The 21,618-nt window shown below is 40.2% G+C and overlaps 1 protein-coding gene across 1 annotated transcript in view; it reads right to left on the bottom strand.

The window, feature by feature from the left end:
* Positions 1–16,889: 16,889 nt before the first annotated feature.
* LOC115775111 (adhesion G protein-coupled receptor L3) overlaps positions 16,890–21,618 on the bottom strand; it is a 194,806-nt gene continuing 190,077 nt past the window's right edge. Inside the window, exons 23-25 of the mRNA XM_030722616.1 lie at positions 21,414–21,539; positions 19,900–19,917; positions 16,890–18,577 (exon numbers count right to left, since the gene is read on the bottom strand). Of these exons, the coding sequence (XP_030578476.1) occupies positions 17,628–18,577; positions 19,900–19,917; positions 21,414–21,539 (1,094 nt within the window). The 3' untranslated portion in view covers positions 16,890–17,627. The remainder of the gene's footprint in view (positions 18,578–19,899; positions 19,918–21,413; positions 21,540–21,618) is intronic.

Raw genomic sequence — 21,618 nt, 5'->3', positions numbered from 1 at the left:
TATCATACAGTATTACTGCCATTAAGTGTGACATTTGCACAAGCAGGCCCTCAGCATAACAATCAACTATATTACAAAGTACCTTCTTCTTCCTCTCCATCTGTGTGACAGTTCAATTTCCTGTGCAAAGCTTTAATTTGAAGCATCCTCTCTATACTATATCTGGGTTTTCGATCTTACAAGGTCATCCTTGCATACAGAAGAAAGGGCTATTGTGCAGATGTTCATCTGAAATGTGATTTTTTTTTGTTTCCCCCTTATGCACCTCCTGAGTGGAACAAAGCGTGTGTGTGTGTGTGTGTGTGTGTGTGTGTGTGTGTGTGTGTGTGTCTGTTGGGGGGCACTTTAATCTTATGGATGTGTTCTCGTAAAAGAGCCAGTGGGCATCTAGTTTTGACAGTTGCTGCTTAGAGCTAACAGAGCGGTTACAAAACACACTTACACAAAACATAATGAAAAACTGCGACTCATGCTGAAACCGCTGTCCGCTGGGCCGCTTCTTATCCACTGAGGTGGCGGCGGCAGAGACGGGCAACAGTGCAAAAAAAGGAGGTCAAGTAGTGCACTCCTAAGGTAAATCTAATACAATAAAAATCTATACTCCTCAAACACAGAAACAGGTAGACACAATCACACAAACACACACACACACACACACACACACACACACACACACACACCACTAGTGGTGTGTTATTGATTGAGGAATACCCTTAAAGTAATTGGCTAAAGTCAATCTAGCCAGATAAACTGTTTTCTTGCTTCATTAAAGGCAACCACAACTTCTGCCCCCCCCCCCCCCCCCCCCCCTCCAGTTCTGTGACATTTTGATACAAACACAAAGACCCATGGATTTTAAATAAAAATAATTGTGTTTGCTGCCCTTTATATTAGAAAAAATAAAGTTTGGCTTTGCCTGCAAGTCCCTATAAATGAATTTGTTGTCTAAGAGGATGGATGAATATGACTTGCAGTAAGTGTGATCAGCAGGAAATAAACATGTCTCGTGTTAGATGAATCATATCAAAAACACTCAGGCATCATGGTGACCATAATATTGTTTAATTTAGAATGTCACAGTAAATATTTTTTTAGCAAACTAATGCTGCAGCACATTAATGCTAAATAATTAAAGACTGATAAGAAAATAATAAAAAAGGATTACCAAAACCAAGCACGGGGCCTCACGTTGATTTTCATACTTTACAAAAAATGAATCAATGGCTACCCCGAAGGTGAGAAACTCAATAAAGAAATTCAATAGTTAAAACAGCTGTGATGTGGCAGGGAAAACTGGAAGATATGTGATTTGTGTTGAAACCGGTTGATACGTACCATGTGGACCGGCTGGCTCACCTCTGGTGAAAATGTGTTCACAAAGAGACTAAATTAATTGATTTAATCCACCATATTGAAATAAAAACATCGGGCATCGCACACAATCTGCAGGAAAACATTTACCCAAAGTTCTGTTGCCGTATTTCCCATGTGCTTAACCACTCCTGAAACAGCACAGAATCACAATATTCTATTGCACAGCTGTCGCAAAAGCATTTACAGTGCATGAAATGAGCACAATAACACTGGTTTCAAGTGTGCTTTGTGGGCAGTAGTTCTCTATAGAACACTGAAAGCCTCTCATCTACACATCAGATGCAGACAGTGCAATATAATTACATGTAAGCATGAGGAAGTCTGTCCTTTCGTAGCAGATTATGGGGACCTTTCCCCAACGAGTGACAAGTAGGATCTGTGGTGAAAGATAATCCATGAGGATATTTTCTTTCGCTCACTGTCCCACTGCAGTATGTAGTTTAACGCTGGCATATTGCCTTGAAATTAGTTTTACTCAAGGCTTGGAAATAAAACTAAACCCTGATTTAATCACATCCTTCTGATCAGACTCAAACATGAAAAGGCTAATTATGTAATTATGTCTTGTTGGAAGATAAAAAGTCATAGTTAAATCTGAATTGACTGCTAAAAAAAAAAAAAAAATCAAGAGTGGGAAATTAATTTTTGGTATAACTGGGAGAAATATATTGTAGTTAATGCATTTTTTTTAGAGATTAACCAAAAGTTATATTAAACTCGTTCAAGAGGAAACAAGTACATCTAAATGATATTGAATTTTGAAAGCTATATTCTTCATTTAATGGTGCCACAATGATGAGCATCAGCATTTTACTTTCCTTCTTTCTTGCTTCACTGTAAATTAACTGCTGGCTCCTGCTGTTACAGCGGCCACATAGGTGGGAATCTTTCACGATAAATTGTGTCAGCGGCAACACTGAAAGCGTAAACAGCAGCAGCCCCGACGGCATTAAACATGACACAAAGGGGGCTTAAGACTGCTGAAGAACCTTTGTCCTCTCTGGCATATTTATATCTGGATCAGCTCTGTTGTTTCACATTAGCAGCTGCATGGTTTGTCAGCATCTCAGTCAAGCAGAGAGCCAAATATTCATCAGCGGAATGGAAAATGCCAGCAGAGCTATTTTAAGTCCAAATGAGAGACTGATTTTCATTTTTTTTTTTTTTTTTTTGGTTTTGTCGCCAGCACCTTCACTGCATATTTTGCTATGATTACCCAAATACAGCACAGGCCCATGCGAACATGGATACCTACCAGTGTGAAGACGAGAGGCTTGTGTTAATGAAACATTTGAATGTTAACTAGATGTTAATACCAAGCAGGGTTTGATTGCATACTTACAGAAATGCAGCCTCTTTCCAAAATGCACTCCTCTAGGACTGAACGATTTCATCATCGGATAGCGATGTACCTAAAATAGTGCATTCAGAAGATTGCAATTTTGCTCTAGATCTAATGCAAACTTATGTCTGCACACTGCATTTGACTCACCATCCTCTGTCAGAGAGGCACTGATTGAAATTAAGCCAACACACACACACAAAAAAAGTAGAAGCAGGCAATTAGCCTTGAATGTTTTGTTCAAAGCCTGAAATCAAGCTGGTTAATCATTGCACAAATCCTCTGACTCTCAGCAGCCGTCTTCTATTGTGTAGAATGCAATTGCAGATTTAGACTAAAATACCTCCCCCTTAGGCAGAGCCGTGAAAACTGAGCCTGTTGCACTGTCACCTTAATAAAAAGCAATTTGAGTTGAATAGAATTATGCCTGTTATATAAGAATGTGATGCTTTTTATTTTTTTTAAAGAGCTAAAAACATTACACAGAGTCAAACGTTAGCTGATAGGAAAGCAGCAAATTCCTGGTTTCTGCTTTGTGCAACTTCAGCTTTTAGATTCCAGAGTTCAACTGAGCTCATCCAAGATTTCAGCAACCGGGTTGCTCGGCGACCCGATTAGAAAACATGACACTTTACAGCTTCATCATTTGTATCTAACTGTGTACCGTTACGTGCTAGCATCCACGATATACCCCAGTGTTGGTATTAGCATCCAGCCATATCCAGCCCCTGTGATGAAGGCAGATGTGTACACATTTGTGAGAGCATCCCTTTAGGAGATCTCATTAAATTGCTGGATCGCAGCAGTGTCCAATCAACAGTATCCACAGAGGAATATTTTTATCATCCTAGCTCGGGCTGCAAATAATTGTGGTTTTTTATTTTCTATTTCTTTATTTTTTGGCTCTAAAATGTTTCCATGCCAGTGATTAGCATGTTGAAACACAGACCTCCGACAACAAACGGCCTTATATGGGTTCTCAATAGCATATTTCCAAGGAGCACTGATTATTATCAAGCGGAGGTCAAGAGATTAATGGACCTGTAAGATTATTTGAACTACGCGTGGCCTTCTTGTTACCGAACATCAGGAAACTCTGCGCTTTCTTCTTTCCCTTCCGACCAAGATAGTAAACAAAAAGGAAAATATCCGCAGTGTGGACAGGCCTGTGTGTTCACAGGTTTTTAAAATGCTGGTGGTGTAGGTAGGACCGGCCACCTAGCCTGCCGTGACACTATCGCCACATTCAATCTACAGTATGCTGATTCTATCATAATAAAGAAAATTGGCTCAGTCCCTAAGGAGAAGGGCCCTAATAGAAAATAATTCTGCCCTTGAAACACTCAGGGCCTGGCTTTGATTAGATGATGCTATCTTTTGTTTAGACTTGAGCATCTGGGGCAGGACCATGTGTTCATATATTTAATTAAAATACCATTGGCTGCACTGACAAAGGGTACTTATCTCATCAAAGTGTTCACCCTGAATTTTTTCTCTTAATTCAAAAGATTATCTTTGTTGATTGGCCATAGAGGTGGGATGGATGCACGCATGCATGGATGGATGGATGGAGTGGGTGGATGCAATGATGAGTATGGAATCTATTGGGTTGTCAGAGTACTGGCTTGTCTGTTATCCGCATTGACTGCAAGCCAGACCTCATCACAGGATGCCATCTGGCTCGGAGACAGAACTATTTTACCTTTATCACCGGATTTTTTTTTTTTTTTTATCGTTCATCTAGGAGGTGCAGGAGAGCATAATTACACTGTCATTATCACTGTCACAACCTTGCAGCAACAAAATTTGTAACACTGACCCACCAAATATTAGCCTTGTATGCCACTATAACAAGCCTCTGCTTCTACTGATACACTGTCAAAGTGCAACACGGGCCAAACACTTTCAGATTCATTTCTAAGTGGGACGGCAACTCGTGATTATTTCATTGTCCAAAATTAAACACCTGGTCTTTCAAATGACAGGAAGCTGTGGTGATATTTTAATTTTCCAGAGTGAGATTGATCTGGTGAGATCACCTCGACCTTAGGGAAGCTCAGATGTGCTTTAAAAAAGTCAAACTGAGAAAATAATCAGTAGATTACTTTATCAAATATATATATATATAAATACATGACATTAAGAATATATCCAATGAGATGAGCCTTTAAATAAGACTGCAGTTAATTTCCATGAAATATCTCACAATTCACGTGGATTGAAATGCCATTGCCTTAAGTGCATGTATACAGTTATTTATCAGACATTAAACTCTTGATCTTATTTTTTCAGCTGTTGCCTTATTCTCTAGGGGTCACCACAGCAGATGGATCCACATATTTGATTTGGCACAGATTTTTTTTACAGCAGATGCCCTTCATGGCATAACTGTCCCAGAGGTTTGTGTCTCTTCCAGGTCTCAAACCAGGGATCTTTTGCATGCTTGGGAAATGTGTTAATCACTACATTATGGAGCCACTCTAAAACTTTTGACATAGTTCCTTAATAGCAAACTTGACTTCATAAATGAATGCATTAAATGATGCAATGTAATACTGATACTGTAAACATTACAATTTGGAGATATCAAGAATGAGGATATTCAATATTTGCTAAATTAGAAGTTACTAGTATGAAATTAAAAGGATACGATACATTTATACAGGTGCACAAGTGCTACAAAAAGATTAGTCTAACATGATGGTACGTGGCTGCTAGGCAACATGACAACATTATAAAAAACATTAAAAACCAAAAGCTGACATCTGGAGAAACTCATAGGAGGTAAAAATATATAGATATGAACCTTCAGGGGCCTAAGATGTACCTGTGTGGCAACTTTGGTTGATGATTGTAATAAGATTTTAGGAGTTCAAATATGCAGACATAATACAGCTCTACTTGTACAGTATGTAATCTAAATATATATATATATATATATATATATATATATATATATATATATATATATATATATATATATATATATATATATATATATATATATATATATATATATATACTATCCAAGGTCAACATGTTCTCCGCGTGTCCAGCCTGACTGTAAACAGCACTGCAGCTGAACTGAGCTGAGAGCTTTCAGACCACTGAGACCATACCTAGAATGAAGTATCACGCAAACTACATCATGCCGAAGTAGTCCTCTTGGTTATGTATAGCACACTCATCCTGCGACCTGAAGTAACACTCAAAAAATTCCCTGGACAGCCATTACGGCTTTCCAGGCTCGTGTGCTGCTTCTCCTGTGGCTCGTGCGCCGCAAATGATCTTCCAAATGAACTCACAGAGGATTCTTGTGAATGTCACGTAACCTGTTTGCCCGTGGCATGAGGGGCCCGTTTGCTCCTCCCGGGCGAGTAAGTGTTGTGATACAGTCAGGTGTTTAAGAGGGACAGGAGGTTTTGCTGCTTATCCCTTCAGCCATAAAGCCGGGTTATGATGGGACACGAAGTGTATTTATGAGTGAACAAAAGTCACTAAAAGCAACTGGAAGTGACTTTAAGATATGGAACAATGCACATGGGCATAAGAATATGCAAAGATGACACTGTGACTTATGAAAATATGTACAGGATACCCCCCCCCACAAAATAAAAAAACACTGAAACAGAAACAGACTTTCAAGAAACTAAAGCACAATTGCAGAAGGTTGCTGTAGCAGATCTAATGCTAATTAGCACCATGACTCAAGCTCCTCTATGAGAGCAAACTGAATATCTTCACTGCTGGTTCCACAAAGCAGACGCTTAATGATGTTGCTTTGGTCCCTGGGAAATTGTGATTGGAAATTTTAACAACTTTCTGGCACGTTACAGACATTTAAAACCGCCGGCGACCGGCTTCCAGTGTTTAAATTTTAGTTAGCCTAACACAGCAACTGTCACCATAATTTTACAGTGACCTTAAAACAACATTTAGAGGGAGGCAGAGGGGAGTCACCAGAGAGTTCATTCGTGACAGTGAGCCAGAGAGCCCCAGCATAGAGAGAAAGCTGACCTTGTTCACATACCTTTAACCTTCATCAGTGCCAACCCAAACCCTAACCCAGACTCTGACGCTATCCAGTCAGAATATGCAATTTTGGATTTGTTGTTGAATTGTTCTTCAAACTCTTTGCAATCAGGGAACAAAGAAAGTAATAATCCTAACTCACTCACATCAAAAAGTATTTTTTTTCTTTCAAAAAAGTCAACTTTACCTTTCTCTAAAATACAGGGTTACCGCCTATGCTGACATGAGAGGGTTAACTGGCCTAGTAGGTAGATGGATATCTGCTAAAGGCCTGGTGTGGGGAGGCAGGGGGGGAGTCAGCTGCCAGCAGGGCTGTATGCTCACAAAGTTTCTGGTTCAGCAGTTTAAACCAGTCTCACAGCAGTTTATGAAACAGTCACAACCTTTAATCTATTGATTCAAATTTCCAGACATAAATTTGAGGGTTTTTTTTTTTTTTTTTTGCATTCCTCAACACAAATTTCCCAATATTAGTTTTGTGTATGTGAACACAACTTTTCACCAGTCCGCTCTCGTATATATTGATTTCTGTCCATGTACATGAAATGAATATTTTCCACTTTTAAAAGGCAAAAACAAAACAAAACAAAAAAAATATCTGCATGTGGAGGTTGGAGGGGTTGGTGGTGGTGGTGCAGTGAATCATTTTGCCACTCATACCAGAGACCCAAGTTCAAATATGTTATTAAAAACATGTCGCTCGATTAAGTTTAACACTAACAATGACTTGCTCAGCTTGGTTTAGTAACACTGGAGTAAAAAAAGGACAGCAACCAACTTATGACTAGTATAACTCAGTGGTTGCCTGGTGATTATGTTGAATTTTTAGGTGGCCGATTGCAAGTAGCGAGGTGATTGTACCGGTCACCTGGTGGGAATGACTGCAATCACTCTCAGATTGCTGAAGTTCTGCAAATAATTGCCTTCTAATTTATAAACACAGAGCGATTGCCAACATCTTGCAATCAGTCTGCACTGATGACTCAGCTGTGATGCGTCACATTGCAAGAGTGGACTTGACTCAGCTGGTTGTCATCTACAGTAGTTGTGTTCTGATTATTTTGTTAAATTGCCATCCTGCAGCAACTCCGTCCCTATTTGTGGAGGAATTTCTGTCTGGAATGTAAGTAATGTGAATTTCTGCGTAAATGGCAACAGATTCACAATTATCTCTGATTTATCACAGTTAATCGCAATGTCATCACAAACAGATTGCATTAATTGCCAGCTTGACCCCATTCAATGACAGACAGATAGCAGACTGACTCTTCCTTATCGCCATCTTGATGCACCGAAGTTGCTTTAAAGACAGCAACTGTTAGTCACTGCAGACCTGGTCCCCATCTCCGAAGCAACCATATCAAAGGCAAAGATTTCGCAAGTTCACTGGACACGGTCGTGCCATGGTCTCTACACCACTGTTTCCCCGAGTGTGACTGTAGAAAAAAAAATTAGCGGTTGCCATTCTTTCAAACCTTTGCTTTCGTGGCTGCCATGGTGATGCCTGGCTTGCTTTTAACAGAGAGACAAACTTTCTGTTGAAATATATGATTATAAATTTGTGCTCACTGACATAAACTTGACAATTGTGTCTTTTTGTGATTCACATGTTTCACGTTTTGTTAAGACTGGGTCGCTCAGCCAGCATGTACTGTTTGTAACCTACTGTTAGTCTGTTTTTCAAGTGTGGATTTTTAGCATGTGGTGACAGCTACATGCTAAAACACTTTTCTGTGAATGTTAGCTAGCTTGTTTTTATCCTCCCGCCTGATATATAGGTAGGTATTGTTATATAGGTATATATATATATATATATATATATACCTATATAACAATACCTATATATATATATATATATATATATATATATATATATATATAGGTATTGTTGTCATACCGTTGGGCTGTCCGTCCCTCCGGGTGTCTGTCTGTGAGGTTTCACATTTCTGGTCTGTAGACTCTAAAACCATAAAATGTCATGAAATGTGGCATACAGTATGTGCTCTTTACTCTTCAAAGATGTGCAGCATGATATTCATATTCCTGGATGTTTATTTCACTTTGTATTTGAAGTGGAGAGTAAATAACATGGAGGTTTTCAGGGTGCTAATACTATGATAATAGGTGCTAATGAGATGCAGCCTCTTTCTCATGCCAGATTGGCTTAGCCTAACCATGTGATCTAATTGTGCTGTGTGATTGGCTATACCTATTTGGCCACTATGGATCAAAATGGAGAAAGTGGGGATTCCCCATATCTAGCAACTGACTGGGGTCACTGAACCTCTGGCAGTAACTAGACAGTGGGAAACTGGGGAATCCCAAATTTCCAGATAAAGAGCCAGTCTGTTTATAGTGACATCAGTTTGAGGCTGCAGCCTCAAACTTATTGATTAGCCTGTGATGCCAACTTTTGATTGGCTGAGGATTGTCTGACATGTTGGGATGACTCATGGCCATAAATAGTACAGACTATGACTCATCATTGAGCAATATTAAAGCCATAGCTACTCCTCAGCAATATTACTCAAATGTAAACAACACGGTTGCCTTATGATTATAGTGATAAGTAATGCATTGATATCAGCAGATTATGTAGTATGGGTGCATCATGTAATAATATTCCTGTGCACACATGCGTATAATATGATGTGAACACCTTATAAGTATGCATTAGATCTGGCCTATTGTTATAGATTATATGAATAGAAATATGTAAGTATGCAGTATACACTCTTGTACAAGATCAAGTACAGTATGTACTTTCACTAATTTGTTTACCGTGGAAATTTTTTGTCTGTTCTAAGATGTGCTTACCAACAAGTATTTGTAGAAATGTTAAAGATAGTCACAGCATATAAATCTCTTACAGCATGCTTAAAGTCATTTTATTTAAGTGGTATTCTTAATATTGAAAACATATTTTTGCTGGAATATGTATTTACTAACCCAGGGGCGACTAAAAGTATTTGGATAAAACTTCAGGGCAAGGCCACCAAATTAGGGCAAAATGGTTTTGCAGGAGGTAATAAGAAATCTGCTGAATGGTTTTCTGTTATGAAACGAGGCTGCAATGGGATCCAGACTTCTACATTTATTTCATATTTTCATTAATAGCGTGAGGATATCAGTGATGGGTCTTGTTTATCTATCCATAATTCAGGATCCCCATCTCTCTTTTTCTTTTCCTCTAAACAGCAGGGCAAATGATGGAGGAACATCCTGCAGAACAATTTAAGAATTAGCGATTAGGAAAACAACCTGCAAACAAACCAGCAGAAAACTCATCATGAGATAAATTCTTGTTTTCTTTTGGAGCAGAGCTGCATTAGAACAGGTGGGCAGGACGAAAAAAAAAAAATTAAAGCTCGCAAGCAGCATTTGTGCTATGATCATCCTGAAATTTCCTATTCATTACTTGATGATATTGAGCCATTCAGCCGCTTTACTTCAACCGCAAATTAAGACCGAAAAAAAGACCAGTAATATTTCTCTTTCTCCCCTTGAACAATTTTATGCTTTATTCTTTTACAAATTGACTCAGAACAGCAATAAAAGCAGCATCCTAAACAAAAACTAACATTTGAAAATTAAAAAAAAAAAAAACAGTCCTTGGTGAAAACTTTTATGTTTTCACGTGAGGATCACTACTCATCGTAACGGTTGTTTCAACGTAGTCGTCTGTGTTTAAGACATCCCAAAATTTTTGGTACTTTGGACCACAAAGTGCCAGACACTGAGACGCCCCCACCCCATCTTAAATCAATGTGAGCTGACTAGAAGAAAAAAAAAAAGAAGCTTATTTTATTTTATGTGCTAAGGCTGTCAGGTTGTCCCAATACACATAGCTGTAGATGACATTGATTCACCTTTCATTTGGAATTCTGCCAGGCATTCAGCCATTGATTTTTCAATAGTAGGCAAGATATGAAATGTGCCATTTTATATTATCACATCTGAGCTGCTGGCATGCTGTTGTTCACAGGTGTTTCTGCCCCCCCCACCGCCACCACCACCACCACACACACACACACACACACACACACACACACACACACACACACACACACACACACAAATGTAGACTTGTGTCCTCGCACACATTCACGGCTACTTGTAATGATGCGAGCCGCCAGGCAACGCTTTTCCAATACCGCCTCCTTGAGCAGACAGCTCACAAATGGATGTTTGTCCTTATCAGTGCAGCCACACTGTTTCTGCTCTACTTTCCCTTCCTGTGTTAAAACTGTTCAAAAGATGCCCCCCCCCCCCGCGTAGCTAAAAGCATACCACACACATCAAAAAGGTGCATAAACTTATTCTTCCTAATGTCTGTCTGCTGTGGAGTTAGCATTAGCTATGAGAAGTAAACAGAGGCCATTTAAATTACTGTATGCAACTTTAAACAAATGAGGATATGCTGATTTGCATTTGTTAAAATTCAGCCATACTAATAATAAAATAAATCAGCTATGGATGAAGCGATTAGGAGAACTGGAAATTGGTTAAGTGCTGGAGGAGGCTGACATTGCCCTTAACTGTCAGCAACAAGGATATCTCCAGTCACATGGATTGTCCAGTGAAACATTGTGCCAAAGAGAGCTTTCCCCAGAGGTTAGAAGACATGTGGCTCCTTTTATTATTTTATTATTATACTGTTCAGTCTGTGCAAAAGTATATGCATGTTTTTCAGTCTCTTTTAACCTGTGAAATGAGCACACAAACAATAGCAGCGCACGTATATATCATTTCATCTTGACCAGTACTTGAAAATCGTGCCATGGTTTCAAAAGAAACTTTTAGTGCTTACAGAGTATTTTGAGTCTTTCTTTAGGAGCTGCAAAGTGCCCTATTTTAAGAGCAGCGAGCACATGTAAACACTTATTTTGAAGTTAGGGAGGTAAGCAGAAAACCTTTAGCAATTAAGGATTTCAATCTAAGGTCTGATGGCCTAGCCGGGCAAAATCAATATACATTTGTGCCAGGCAGAAAATATTCTCACTTGGGTAAACAGTGTTAATAAAGCATAATGCCGGGCTTCAAAGCAAAAAAAAAATCGAATGAACCTCTATCTCTGCATGTGTCAGTAAACATCTGTAGGCATAAGTCCCCCCTCGCCAGTGGGAACAAGCAACTGCTGGTTCGCCGGTGCGTTTTGTGCCATGTGAGCATGTTCCCGGTCAGCATCAGGGCCCGAGCTGGCTTATGAGCTTGCATAACAGCTCATTTATAAAGAGGGTAGGGGCCAGAGTCACATCTTCAGCACATTTCATGAACTCCGCGGGGACTGCAAATGCCAGTCGATGTGATGCAGCGGTGACGTCTGGAGCACTTTGAGTCTGCACAAGTCATATTTCCAAGTGAAGAGAGTCACGCTTAAGCATATGGGCTGGCAGAAGTGCTGGAGCTGAAGCCCTCTTCATCCTTTATCTTGTGACCTGAGATCCTGGCTGTAATAGGAGGAGCGTCACATCTTTGGCAATTTCTCACAGTGACTCAGCCATCAATCTCAGTTCCAGCTCTGTGAAAATAGCCCCCCCCCCCACCCCACCCCCCACCCCCAGTCTCCCTGCAACAGCTACTTTACATGCAGGACAGAGGAAGGTATAATAAGCACACACAGTGAGAAAGAAATAAGCCTTGGTCTGTTTGTCACATGGTAATATAATGAGTTCATTACCCCAGTGGGAATGTCTTCAACTCAGAATACTTGCATATAAAGAATCTGTTAATAACTTTAGTTATATCCTTTTTAGGTTTCATATCATTCCCTTATTCTACAGTATGTGTGAATTATCTACTGTAGGTCTTAATTTAATTTTCACCTGCCTGTCTGTAAATGGTCGCCTCCCCTATGTTTGAATCTGCATTAAGTTTTGACTTCAAATGTCTCTATATCGTGAAAAGTGATGGTTAACACTGACGTTAACGTTAATCATTATTCAGACCTGCTGCTGTTAGTCTCTTTATTTTTATGTTTTATTTTTCCAGCTCACAAACACTGAGCAGTTAAGCTGACCGCCCCAACCAGCCGAGCCACATTAATCCTCAGGCATCCACAAGCAAGCCCCGCCAAGAGATCTGAATTAAATAAGAGGCATAAGGATGGTGTACATTTACTGGAGCAAGCTGAACACTGATTTTATTTTTATTTTTTTCAGTTAAGAAAGAATGTAAATACTGCACATCAAACAGGGGCAGAAACGATCCAAAAACACACGCTGCTGTTTTTCTCTGCTGGACGTTTATGTTTGCTAACGCGCCAAGTATTAAAAACCAATAAGCTGATCCCTTTGTGGTCAATAACAGCTTTAAAATATTTCACTTTCTCTTACTGCCAAGATGTTGCAGCCCCCCAAATCACTTGACTGATTGGCATTCAGTTTTTTTGACAGACACACACGTTTCAGTCTCCTCTTCTGCTACATTTATTATCTGATACTTAAAGCTGCATTTGGTCATTTTGTCACACGAAACAAGCTGCAGGCACAGCACTGACATTATCACTGCCTATACACAAGCAGCACACACAGAGCCATTAGCATCCATTAAGAGTTGTGTTTTCGGCCGGCTAATGCAAGTCCAATATTTACTTATAGGTGTTAACCGAATCTCGAGGGAATGTGTGGCTTTTTAGCAACTAATGGCTCTGCTATTTTCAAAAGCTAGCTCTTGGTGTGCTATTTGTTGCTGGACAGCAGAGGCTTTCTGAAGAAGAAAAGACCAAAGCTGCAGAGTTGGACAATAATCCTCTGAGCAAGTCACTACGAGCAACACCCTTTTCACTACACCCAATCATCTGATCTCATGAGTAAGGGAACGTCTGCACATTTGTCTGTCCATCACTTTATTTAACTAATGTTCCTCATGCTTGGAGTATGTGCACTGCTGAGGACTGGATAAACACTGGCCAATTTGAACTGACAGATGTTCCCAATTCAGGTATAGATGTATCCACCTGACATCATCCACTGGGTAGTGAGGTCCTGCTGATTACCATCCTGGTGTTTTGAAACCAGGTGTGACAAGCAAGAAATGGATATGACTGAGAAGGGATGCTGCACCACCCATAAGGTAGCAACTTGTCAACTGCAAGTCAGACCCACCTCAAAGCATCCCCTAATATATCTTCCTCTTTGACTCCAATAAACAACATGTTGAGTTTAGTCAGACCTGAAACTAACAGACCATAAACTCAGGCAACTGTTTATTGAAGTCACAGATCAAGGGAGAAAAGGACCATCTTCCCGTAGACGTCTATACAGCCACACTTGTTTTGAAATAAGATGAGTCATCCCCTGCTAGCCATTAGTAAAAATGCACTTCCACGCTTGGCTTCACTTTTCAGACTTGGAAGCTCCATCAATCTTTTACCTACAATCACACTCTGAAAACTGGAGGGGAAAACAATGCATCCCACAATATGCAAATGAGAGCTTAAACTTTAACAAAATGCCGTTAGCAGGTTAAAAATATGAGATTTCTCTGTGCCAGATGAACATATTAGAATTCTTTGTGGAGTTAGCTATTACAAAGCTAATGTTAGCAAGCTCCTGTGGTGAAATAAGGCAACTGCAGACATGTTACTCATCGCCCTGAATGATCCACATTCCCCTGTAACACAAGTTGTATACATAACATCAAAGGCTTTCATAGCCTTGAACAATATACACTCAGTGACCCCTTTGTTGTGTACGCCTATTAGGCTAATCAGCCAAAACCTCAGTGAATTTAGATAGTCAAGATGATCTGCCGAAGTGCAAAGAATGGTCTGAAAAAGAGTCAAAATAGCCATTTATTACAACCAACGTGGGCAGAGGAGCATCTCTGAAGGCACAACACATTGAACCTTGAAGCAGATGGGCTATGGCAGCCGAAGACCAACAGCATGTGCCACTCCTGTTAGGTAAGAAAAGGAAACTGAGGTAACAATTCACACAGGCTCACAAAAATCAATGTTGCCTGGGTCTGATGAGTCTCAATTTCTGCTGTGATATTCAGATGGGGGTGGTGTCAAAATTTGGCATAAACAACATGGAATCATGGATCAATCCTGACCTGTGTCAATGGTTCGGGCTGCTGGTGGTGTAATGGTGTGTGGGATATTTTCTTGGCACATTTTGGTTTCCTTAGTACCAGCTGAGCATCAATTAAACAGCACAATATTGTTTCAGCATTGTTGCTAACCCTGCCCATCCCTTTATGACTACAGTGTACCCATCTTCTCATGGCTGCTTCTAGCAGTATAACGCAGGATGTCAAATCATCTCAAACTGGTTTCTTGAACATGGCAATGAGTTCACTGCACTCAAATGGCCTCCACACTCACCAGACCTCAATCCAACAGAGCACGTATGGGATGTGGTGGAACGGGAGATTGGAATCATGGATGGGCAGCCAAAAATCTGCAGCAACTTTGTGATGCTATCACGTCCATATGGACCAAAATCTCATGAGGAATGTTTCCAGCACCTTGTTGAATCTGTGCCACAAGGAATGAAGGCAGTTCTGAAGGCAGAAAGGGGGAGTTCAAACCAGGACAAGCAAGGTGTACCTAACAAAATGATTCATCAGTGCACATCCTGCCAATATCTCATGTCCTATTGCCATCAGTATCCACTTTTGTCTCATTAAAGGCTCAGTGGGACTTAATTGCGCTTTGTCTCCGTGCTCTATGTGTGATCTCACAGTTGTCACGCTGCTCTGTGATCTCATAATAACGCCACAAGTTCACATAACAGTTCCTTAACCTCTAAAAGCAAATATCGAACAAGCTAAGGTTGACTAGGCTCCCTTAGATGTTGGCTTAATTAAGGGTTTTCTTTTTTTTAAAGAATAAATAAATAAAATAAAAGCTCTTAGTTAAGTCCAACCAACAACATGCTCTTCAAGACGTGTATAAACATCATTGGTCTTCAGTTGCTACTGTTACTCAGAGGTTGCTCACTTCCCTTCTCAAGTGGTGAATAGTCTACTTGACTCTCATGACTCCTGCCCGGCTTATCAATATCACATCAAGCATACCACATCTGTAAAGAATCCATTGGTTACAACAGCAATGATATTGAAATATTTATTACAGCTTATGAAACCACTGCTTCTATTATAAAGCAGACCAGAGCATACAGAGCACATCCACTGTTGCTGGGCCAAAATGTATTTGGCACTAAAATGGACAGAGGGCTAATGACGAATATTAACTTATAGGTAAGAAAAGACTCGATGGTTCCATTATCTGGAGGTCTTTAGCTGTTTATCCATACAAAAGTGTCCCACGACTCAGACAAAACACCAGAACTTTTGTCATAGCTACATGATAAATCTTAATCAGTAATTTATTTGTTGGCAAACAAGTTTCACTGTTACAACAAATATTAGTTATGAGGTCATTCAACTTGAAAATCAATACAAAAAAAAAAAAAAAAAAGAAAAAATAAGAAGCCATAGTCATAGCCAATAAGAAAAACGTCTTTCGCTGCTAAACTTGTTCCCACCGTTTATTCCTGTTTATTTAACAAATAAATATATTTTCTCCTTGAGGAAGAAAAAGAAAAAAAAAAAACACTTCCCGTTTTTCTCACTCCAAAAGCTCTTTCTTTAATAAGTAAAACAGCCATCTTTCTTTTCGGCACAAGTGTCTAGTGCTCATCAAGGTTCAATTTGTTCTCTATCTGAGAAGCACAAGCGTTTTCTGAATGCCAATATAGATGCAGGATGCACTATAAACCTTCTGAGGGACACCTCGTGATTACATTGGACTGATTCTGTCTCCTTGACAATCTGTGAATCAGAGCTCTGCTATCTACACAGTAAACGAAAAAGACAAAAAAAAAGAGAGAGGCAGATGGAAATAAAAAAAAAAAAACAGACCTGAAAACAAAGGTGAATACGGTTCACAAAAATGCTGCACGATAAGCGTGTTCTCGTGGTGTTTTTTTGTGTTATTTTGCTCCTATTTAGATGGTCATTTCTTGGAAAGTGATAATAGAGAAGGAAGAAAAAAAAATAACAGACTGGTACCAGAAACCCAGAATGGCCAGCACAACAGAACAAAAATTGCTCCTAATCACTACATTTACAGAGACAAAGGGTTTGCTTAGAACAAAAAAAAAAAAAAAAAAAAAAAAAAAGCATACTATTATGTGCAATGCTAGTTATCTGTACAGTTACATAGAAATATCTCGCAATTCTCTTATTAGTTTTTTTTCTCCCTCTTTTAACATCTGGTATTACAGTGAAATCAAAAGGAAAAAAAAATAAAGGACAGCTATGCTTAAAAGCATACAATCAATAATTCCTTTATGGTAACTGTCCAAAATGTGTGTGTGTGTGTGTGTTTTTTGCCTTTTTTTTTTTTCATTGAAGGGACACTTCAGCAAACAAAATGTGCTGCAACTCACCAAAGAGGAAGAAAATCTTTCAAAAAGTCAATATAGATACAGAAGTATAATAAAATAGTCTTTTTTTTTTTTAATTCTGGTGAAGTCTTCAGTTTAGACTTTAGGGCTATGCAGTTCCTGCTGACTGTCAGACTATATCTCTGAGACCTAAAAATCCTGTGTGAGTAATTGTCTCTTTTCACAACGAGACAAAACACAGCAAACCACGCAGGGTTCGGGGGGAGGAGGAGTGGAGGAGGGGGCACAACATCAACCTTCTGCAATGTCTAACCAAATAGAGTCACATATTAGCCCCCCCATTTGTAGCAATTATTATCCTGCTTGTGAGAGTACAGTTACTTCCTCTGCCTCAGTCTTCGGGACACAGAAGATAAAGAGATAGGCTACCACTTCCAACGACTGATGGACCAAGGGCACACGGGGGAAGAGAGGAGGACCGCGAGAATACAAGGGGCACAGGTGGGAGGGGGGATTCGGGCCTATAGGCTGGTGACCAGGTGCGAGGGCTCCTGCTGGGCCTCTTCCGGAGATAGATCCTCTCTGTTAGGGGGAACAATGAAGCCATCGCTACTGCCCCGCCCTAGCTGGTAGTAGGAGTGCAGCTGATGGAGGTGGTTACGCGAGCCCAAGTTGGGCATGCTTTTGTAGTAAACGTCATCCGAGCTGGCCTCCGGGCTCTTGGCGTCCACGCCTTCCTTGGAGCCGTCCGCTGGTTGTCCAGACACATCAGGCAGGCCAGGCAGCATGGGCATGCTGGTGTAGAGGGAGTCTCTCTGGTGGCTGTGGCTGGGTGACGAGCCTTCATCCTCAGTGTGCTCGTTAGTAAGTAAAGGGAAGAAACTTTCGCTGTTCTCCTGGGGGATTCTCCTTCGAGATGAGGAGGAAGTGGTGGCGGACGAGAAGGGATGTTGGGGCAGCGGCAGGGGTGGGGGTGCTGACTGGTGGAGGTGGTTGTGAATGTTGTCCACCGCCTGCAGGGATGGGGGCGGCCTCTGTGGCAGCAGCGGGGCATTTGACTCCTCGCGTATTAACTCCAGACCGAGGCCTTCGTCGTGATGGGGAACAAAGGTGGAGTGGTCATCAAGGCCCAGCGCGACATTCATGCCCATCCCTACGCCCAAGCCCACCCCGTAGCCGCTGTCCTTGCCGCCGTTGCTAACATTATTGACCAGCTTGTTCATGAGGTTCCGGTTCTGCTCGCTCGAGCGCTCGTGGGAATTGTTGAGGTAGGAGGGGATGTAATTGGAGGTGAGCTCTTTTAGGATCTTCTTTTCCAGGGTCGTCTCCTTGTGGTTATAGCCCCGATCAATGATCTGGACGCAGTCACTCATGTACTCAGCGCTGGCGATGCTGTAACTGTTGCCATGGTTACCATTCAGTGGTAGAGTATCCATGACACTTGTATCCCGGGCATTGTTCAGGATTCCCTCTGGAATGACAAAGATGAGTAGGGGTAGAGTAGCTGAATGAGAACAGTGAACTCTTATGAGACAGAACTGCCATTTTTATCAACAAATGTAACAGCCATCAAATCCTCAAGCCTCACAGTTCTGTAAAGTGCACTTGGAAGTAAAGGCCCTACAGTGGCTGGATTAACATAAAAAAAAACACACACACACACACAGGTTACACTAAAATCCTATGAGCCTCATACGCACTTACCTTCTTTTAAAAACAGTTCTTAAACCAAAGCTCACCTCATTTCCATGAAATTGAACCGATTTAACATACAGTATGGCAGCAATGACAACACTGATAGACGCACGGCACGACACAGCACAAACTTCAAGCACAGCACGAAAAACACAAAAATGTGTGCAGGCGAAGACCATCGACACATCCAAGCCATGCAATATACTCTTAAAGTGAAACACAAACCAGCGCACCAGTTGTAAATTTGGACCCCAACCATATTGTCCCATGTGAGCGTTTCAAAACGACATTGCAAAAAATGGGGAGGGGGTATTTATTGATATGTTTTACCAATGTGAAAATAGCTGATATTTCAAAGTAAAAAAAAAAAAAACACACTTAAAAATGAAGTAGGCTTTCTGTTCTCTCTGTTGCATGGACGTGGAGCTTTCATAGTTGTATCAGTTTAGCCAAGTCCATGCTATCAACATCAAAGCACATATTTGAAGAGAATTCAAACTACCTTAGACAAGGCCATCCAACTCGTTAAAAGTGTCAAGCACGCAGTCTGACCTCTTGAAAATTTGACAAGATGCACATCTCAGACTTCTAAGAAGGGAATTGGCTTCATCAAAAAAAATAAAAATATATATATATATATATATGTATGCATGTAATAAAATAAAAATAGGTGCACGAACAAAAGCACGGCGCTCTCAAAAAGATCAATTTATATTGACGCGCTGTTTGAAGCGTTGAGGTGAATCTTAATGTTAGCTGTAATTGGATTCACTTATTCAGGGTGTGATATCAAATGGGCCTAGGATATGTGAGTGGAAGAAGCATCAGATGCCTGAAGTCTCTTTTCTTTTTCTTTTTTTTTTCTTTTTTTTACATCAAGTAGTGTAAATGTCTGTAAGCAGTGGAATCCCGGATGCAATTCAAACCAATTTAACAGGCATTCTTGTCAAGGTGAGGGGCCTTTGTCACAAAAATAATTCTACTGCTTCCAAAGGGAATGACGTTGTTTTCATTACGCCTTTGTCAGCATCGAGTGAAAAGAAAGCAAAGCCAAAGTCAATTACATTTGATAAGCAATGTTTAGTTTGACTCCCATACTTGTCTCTCTGTAGGGCTCTTTTAGGGACAGCATGAGGGAAAGGAAAGAAGAAAAGAAAACACAATAAGCATAACAGTGACAGGTAGGAAGAGAAAAGTGCACATATAGTATGCTGATGATGCATCAAGAAAAGGTTTCTGCAATGCAATTGTTTATTTGTTTTGTTTTGTTTTGTTTTTTAAAACCCTCATGCAAATTCTGCGCACCAACAACAGAGAATCTGAATGTATCTTATAACAACCAAATATATATAGAACAGATAAAATCCTTGGGTAAAACATGGCAACGGTACGTTAGCGTCAAATACACAGATCAATCTTTTGATGCATTACCAGTTTTGTTCTTTCTCCTCTAAGACAGCGTCAGTGAATCACAGCCCTCCATCACAGCCGCCAATTCAAGCACTTGTATTCCATATATAAATTATCCACTGATCAGAGCTCTCTGTGATATATTTTTTTATTTATATATCCCCAGTTTTACAGACTCACAAAGTTACAGCAAACACATAGAGGGTGCTGAGAGCTGGAATAAAAATAATAACAGCTCTGCGGAGAGAAAATAAAATTGCATTTCAATAGCCAGACTGACCCAGAATAAAGTGGACAGCTTGCTGCCTTCTTTACAGAGGCTCTCTAATGCCCAGATCCAATACTTATAATGTTTCAATAGCTACCCTACTGAAAATGTATTTAGAAAAAAAAAAAAATTTGTGTTGACTTGAAAATCAACATTTGAATATAACGAATGAGTAATTATGACAGTTACAAGTTTTAAATATCTTTAATAGTAATTTCAGCAAGAGAAGCAAATGAACTGTAACCTCCATGTTTGTTCTTCAAACTGTTCTCTGTTACGTAACACAAGTGATTTGCATTTTAAATTCTCGGAGCAGCTTCGACGACATTTATCACAAGACAACGGCGCCTGACAATCCGACGGCGGCATTCAAAAGAATGCAAAAAAATAAATAAATAAAGACAGAAGACACGGCACACGAGCTTCACAACAACACTGGAGCACATTTAAAATAAATGACTGGTGTTGTATCCGGCTCCCCCCCGTGGGCACCCATTTTTGATTTCAGAGGATTTCCTCATTTTTACAGTGTGTGTTTGGCCAAACAGCCACGAGTGAGTGCAACTTATGTAACCGAATGCCGTGGCTCTGAACACAAGCCAAGATGCAACACCACTGAAAAAAAAAAAAAATCCCACAGCAAAACAAACCTGTAGGATTTTTATGATAAAGCTATAGCTTGTTCAAAGCTAACACAAGACAGCCAGAGCAGTGTTTTTTTTTTTTCATAATTAAAGCCCTGTTAAAACTCTCCAGGGCGACTGCTGGGATTTCAGCTTAGTGCATTACTTTTAATTGTCCAATCACAAAGTTGCTTTTTGTTTTGGGATGGGAACAAAGATGTGCCCCCTAAGAGTATCTCCAGGCTTAGACATGAAAAAAAAAATAACACTGCCCCAGCCACAATGTTAAAGAATGAAAGAAGCTTGCACACCTTGTGTGTTGTACATGCCCAGAGGGTTGTTATAGACTGCCGATTCCCCAAGCAATGTATTATAGGGATTGTTAGTGCCATGAGGACGTAGGAGTGCATTAGGTATAAGATGGTTAGCCATAGCCCCTGGAGCAGCCAGAGAAAGACAGAGTGAGACAGAAAAAAAGAGACAGGAAAAGGGTAGGTGGGCAGATAAATTGAGATA

This window comes from Archocentrus centrarchus (assembly GCF_007364275.1).
Source record: "Archocentrus centrarchus isolate MPI-CPG fArcCen1 chromosome 18 unlocalized genomic scaffold, fArcCen1 scaffold_23_ctg1, whole genome shotgun sequence".
Classification (NCBI taxonomy): Eukaryota; Metazoa; Chordata; class Actinopteri; order Cichliformes; family Cichlidae; genus Archocentrus; species Archocentrus centrarchus.
Note: the sequence above shows the minus strand (reverse complement) of the source record. Positions and strands in the feature narration are given on the sequence as shown.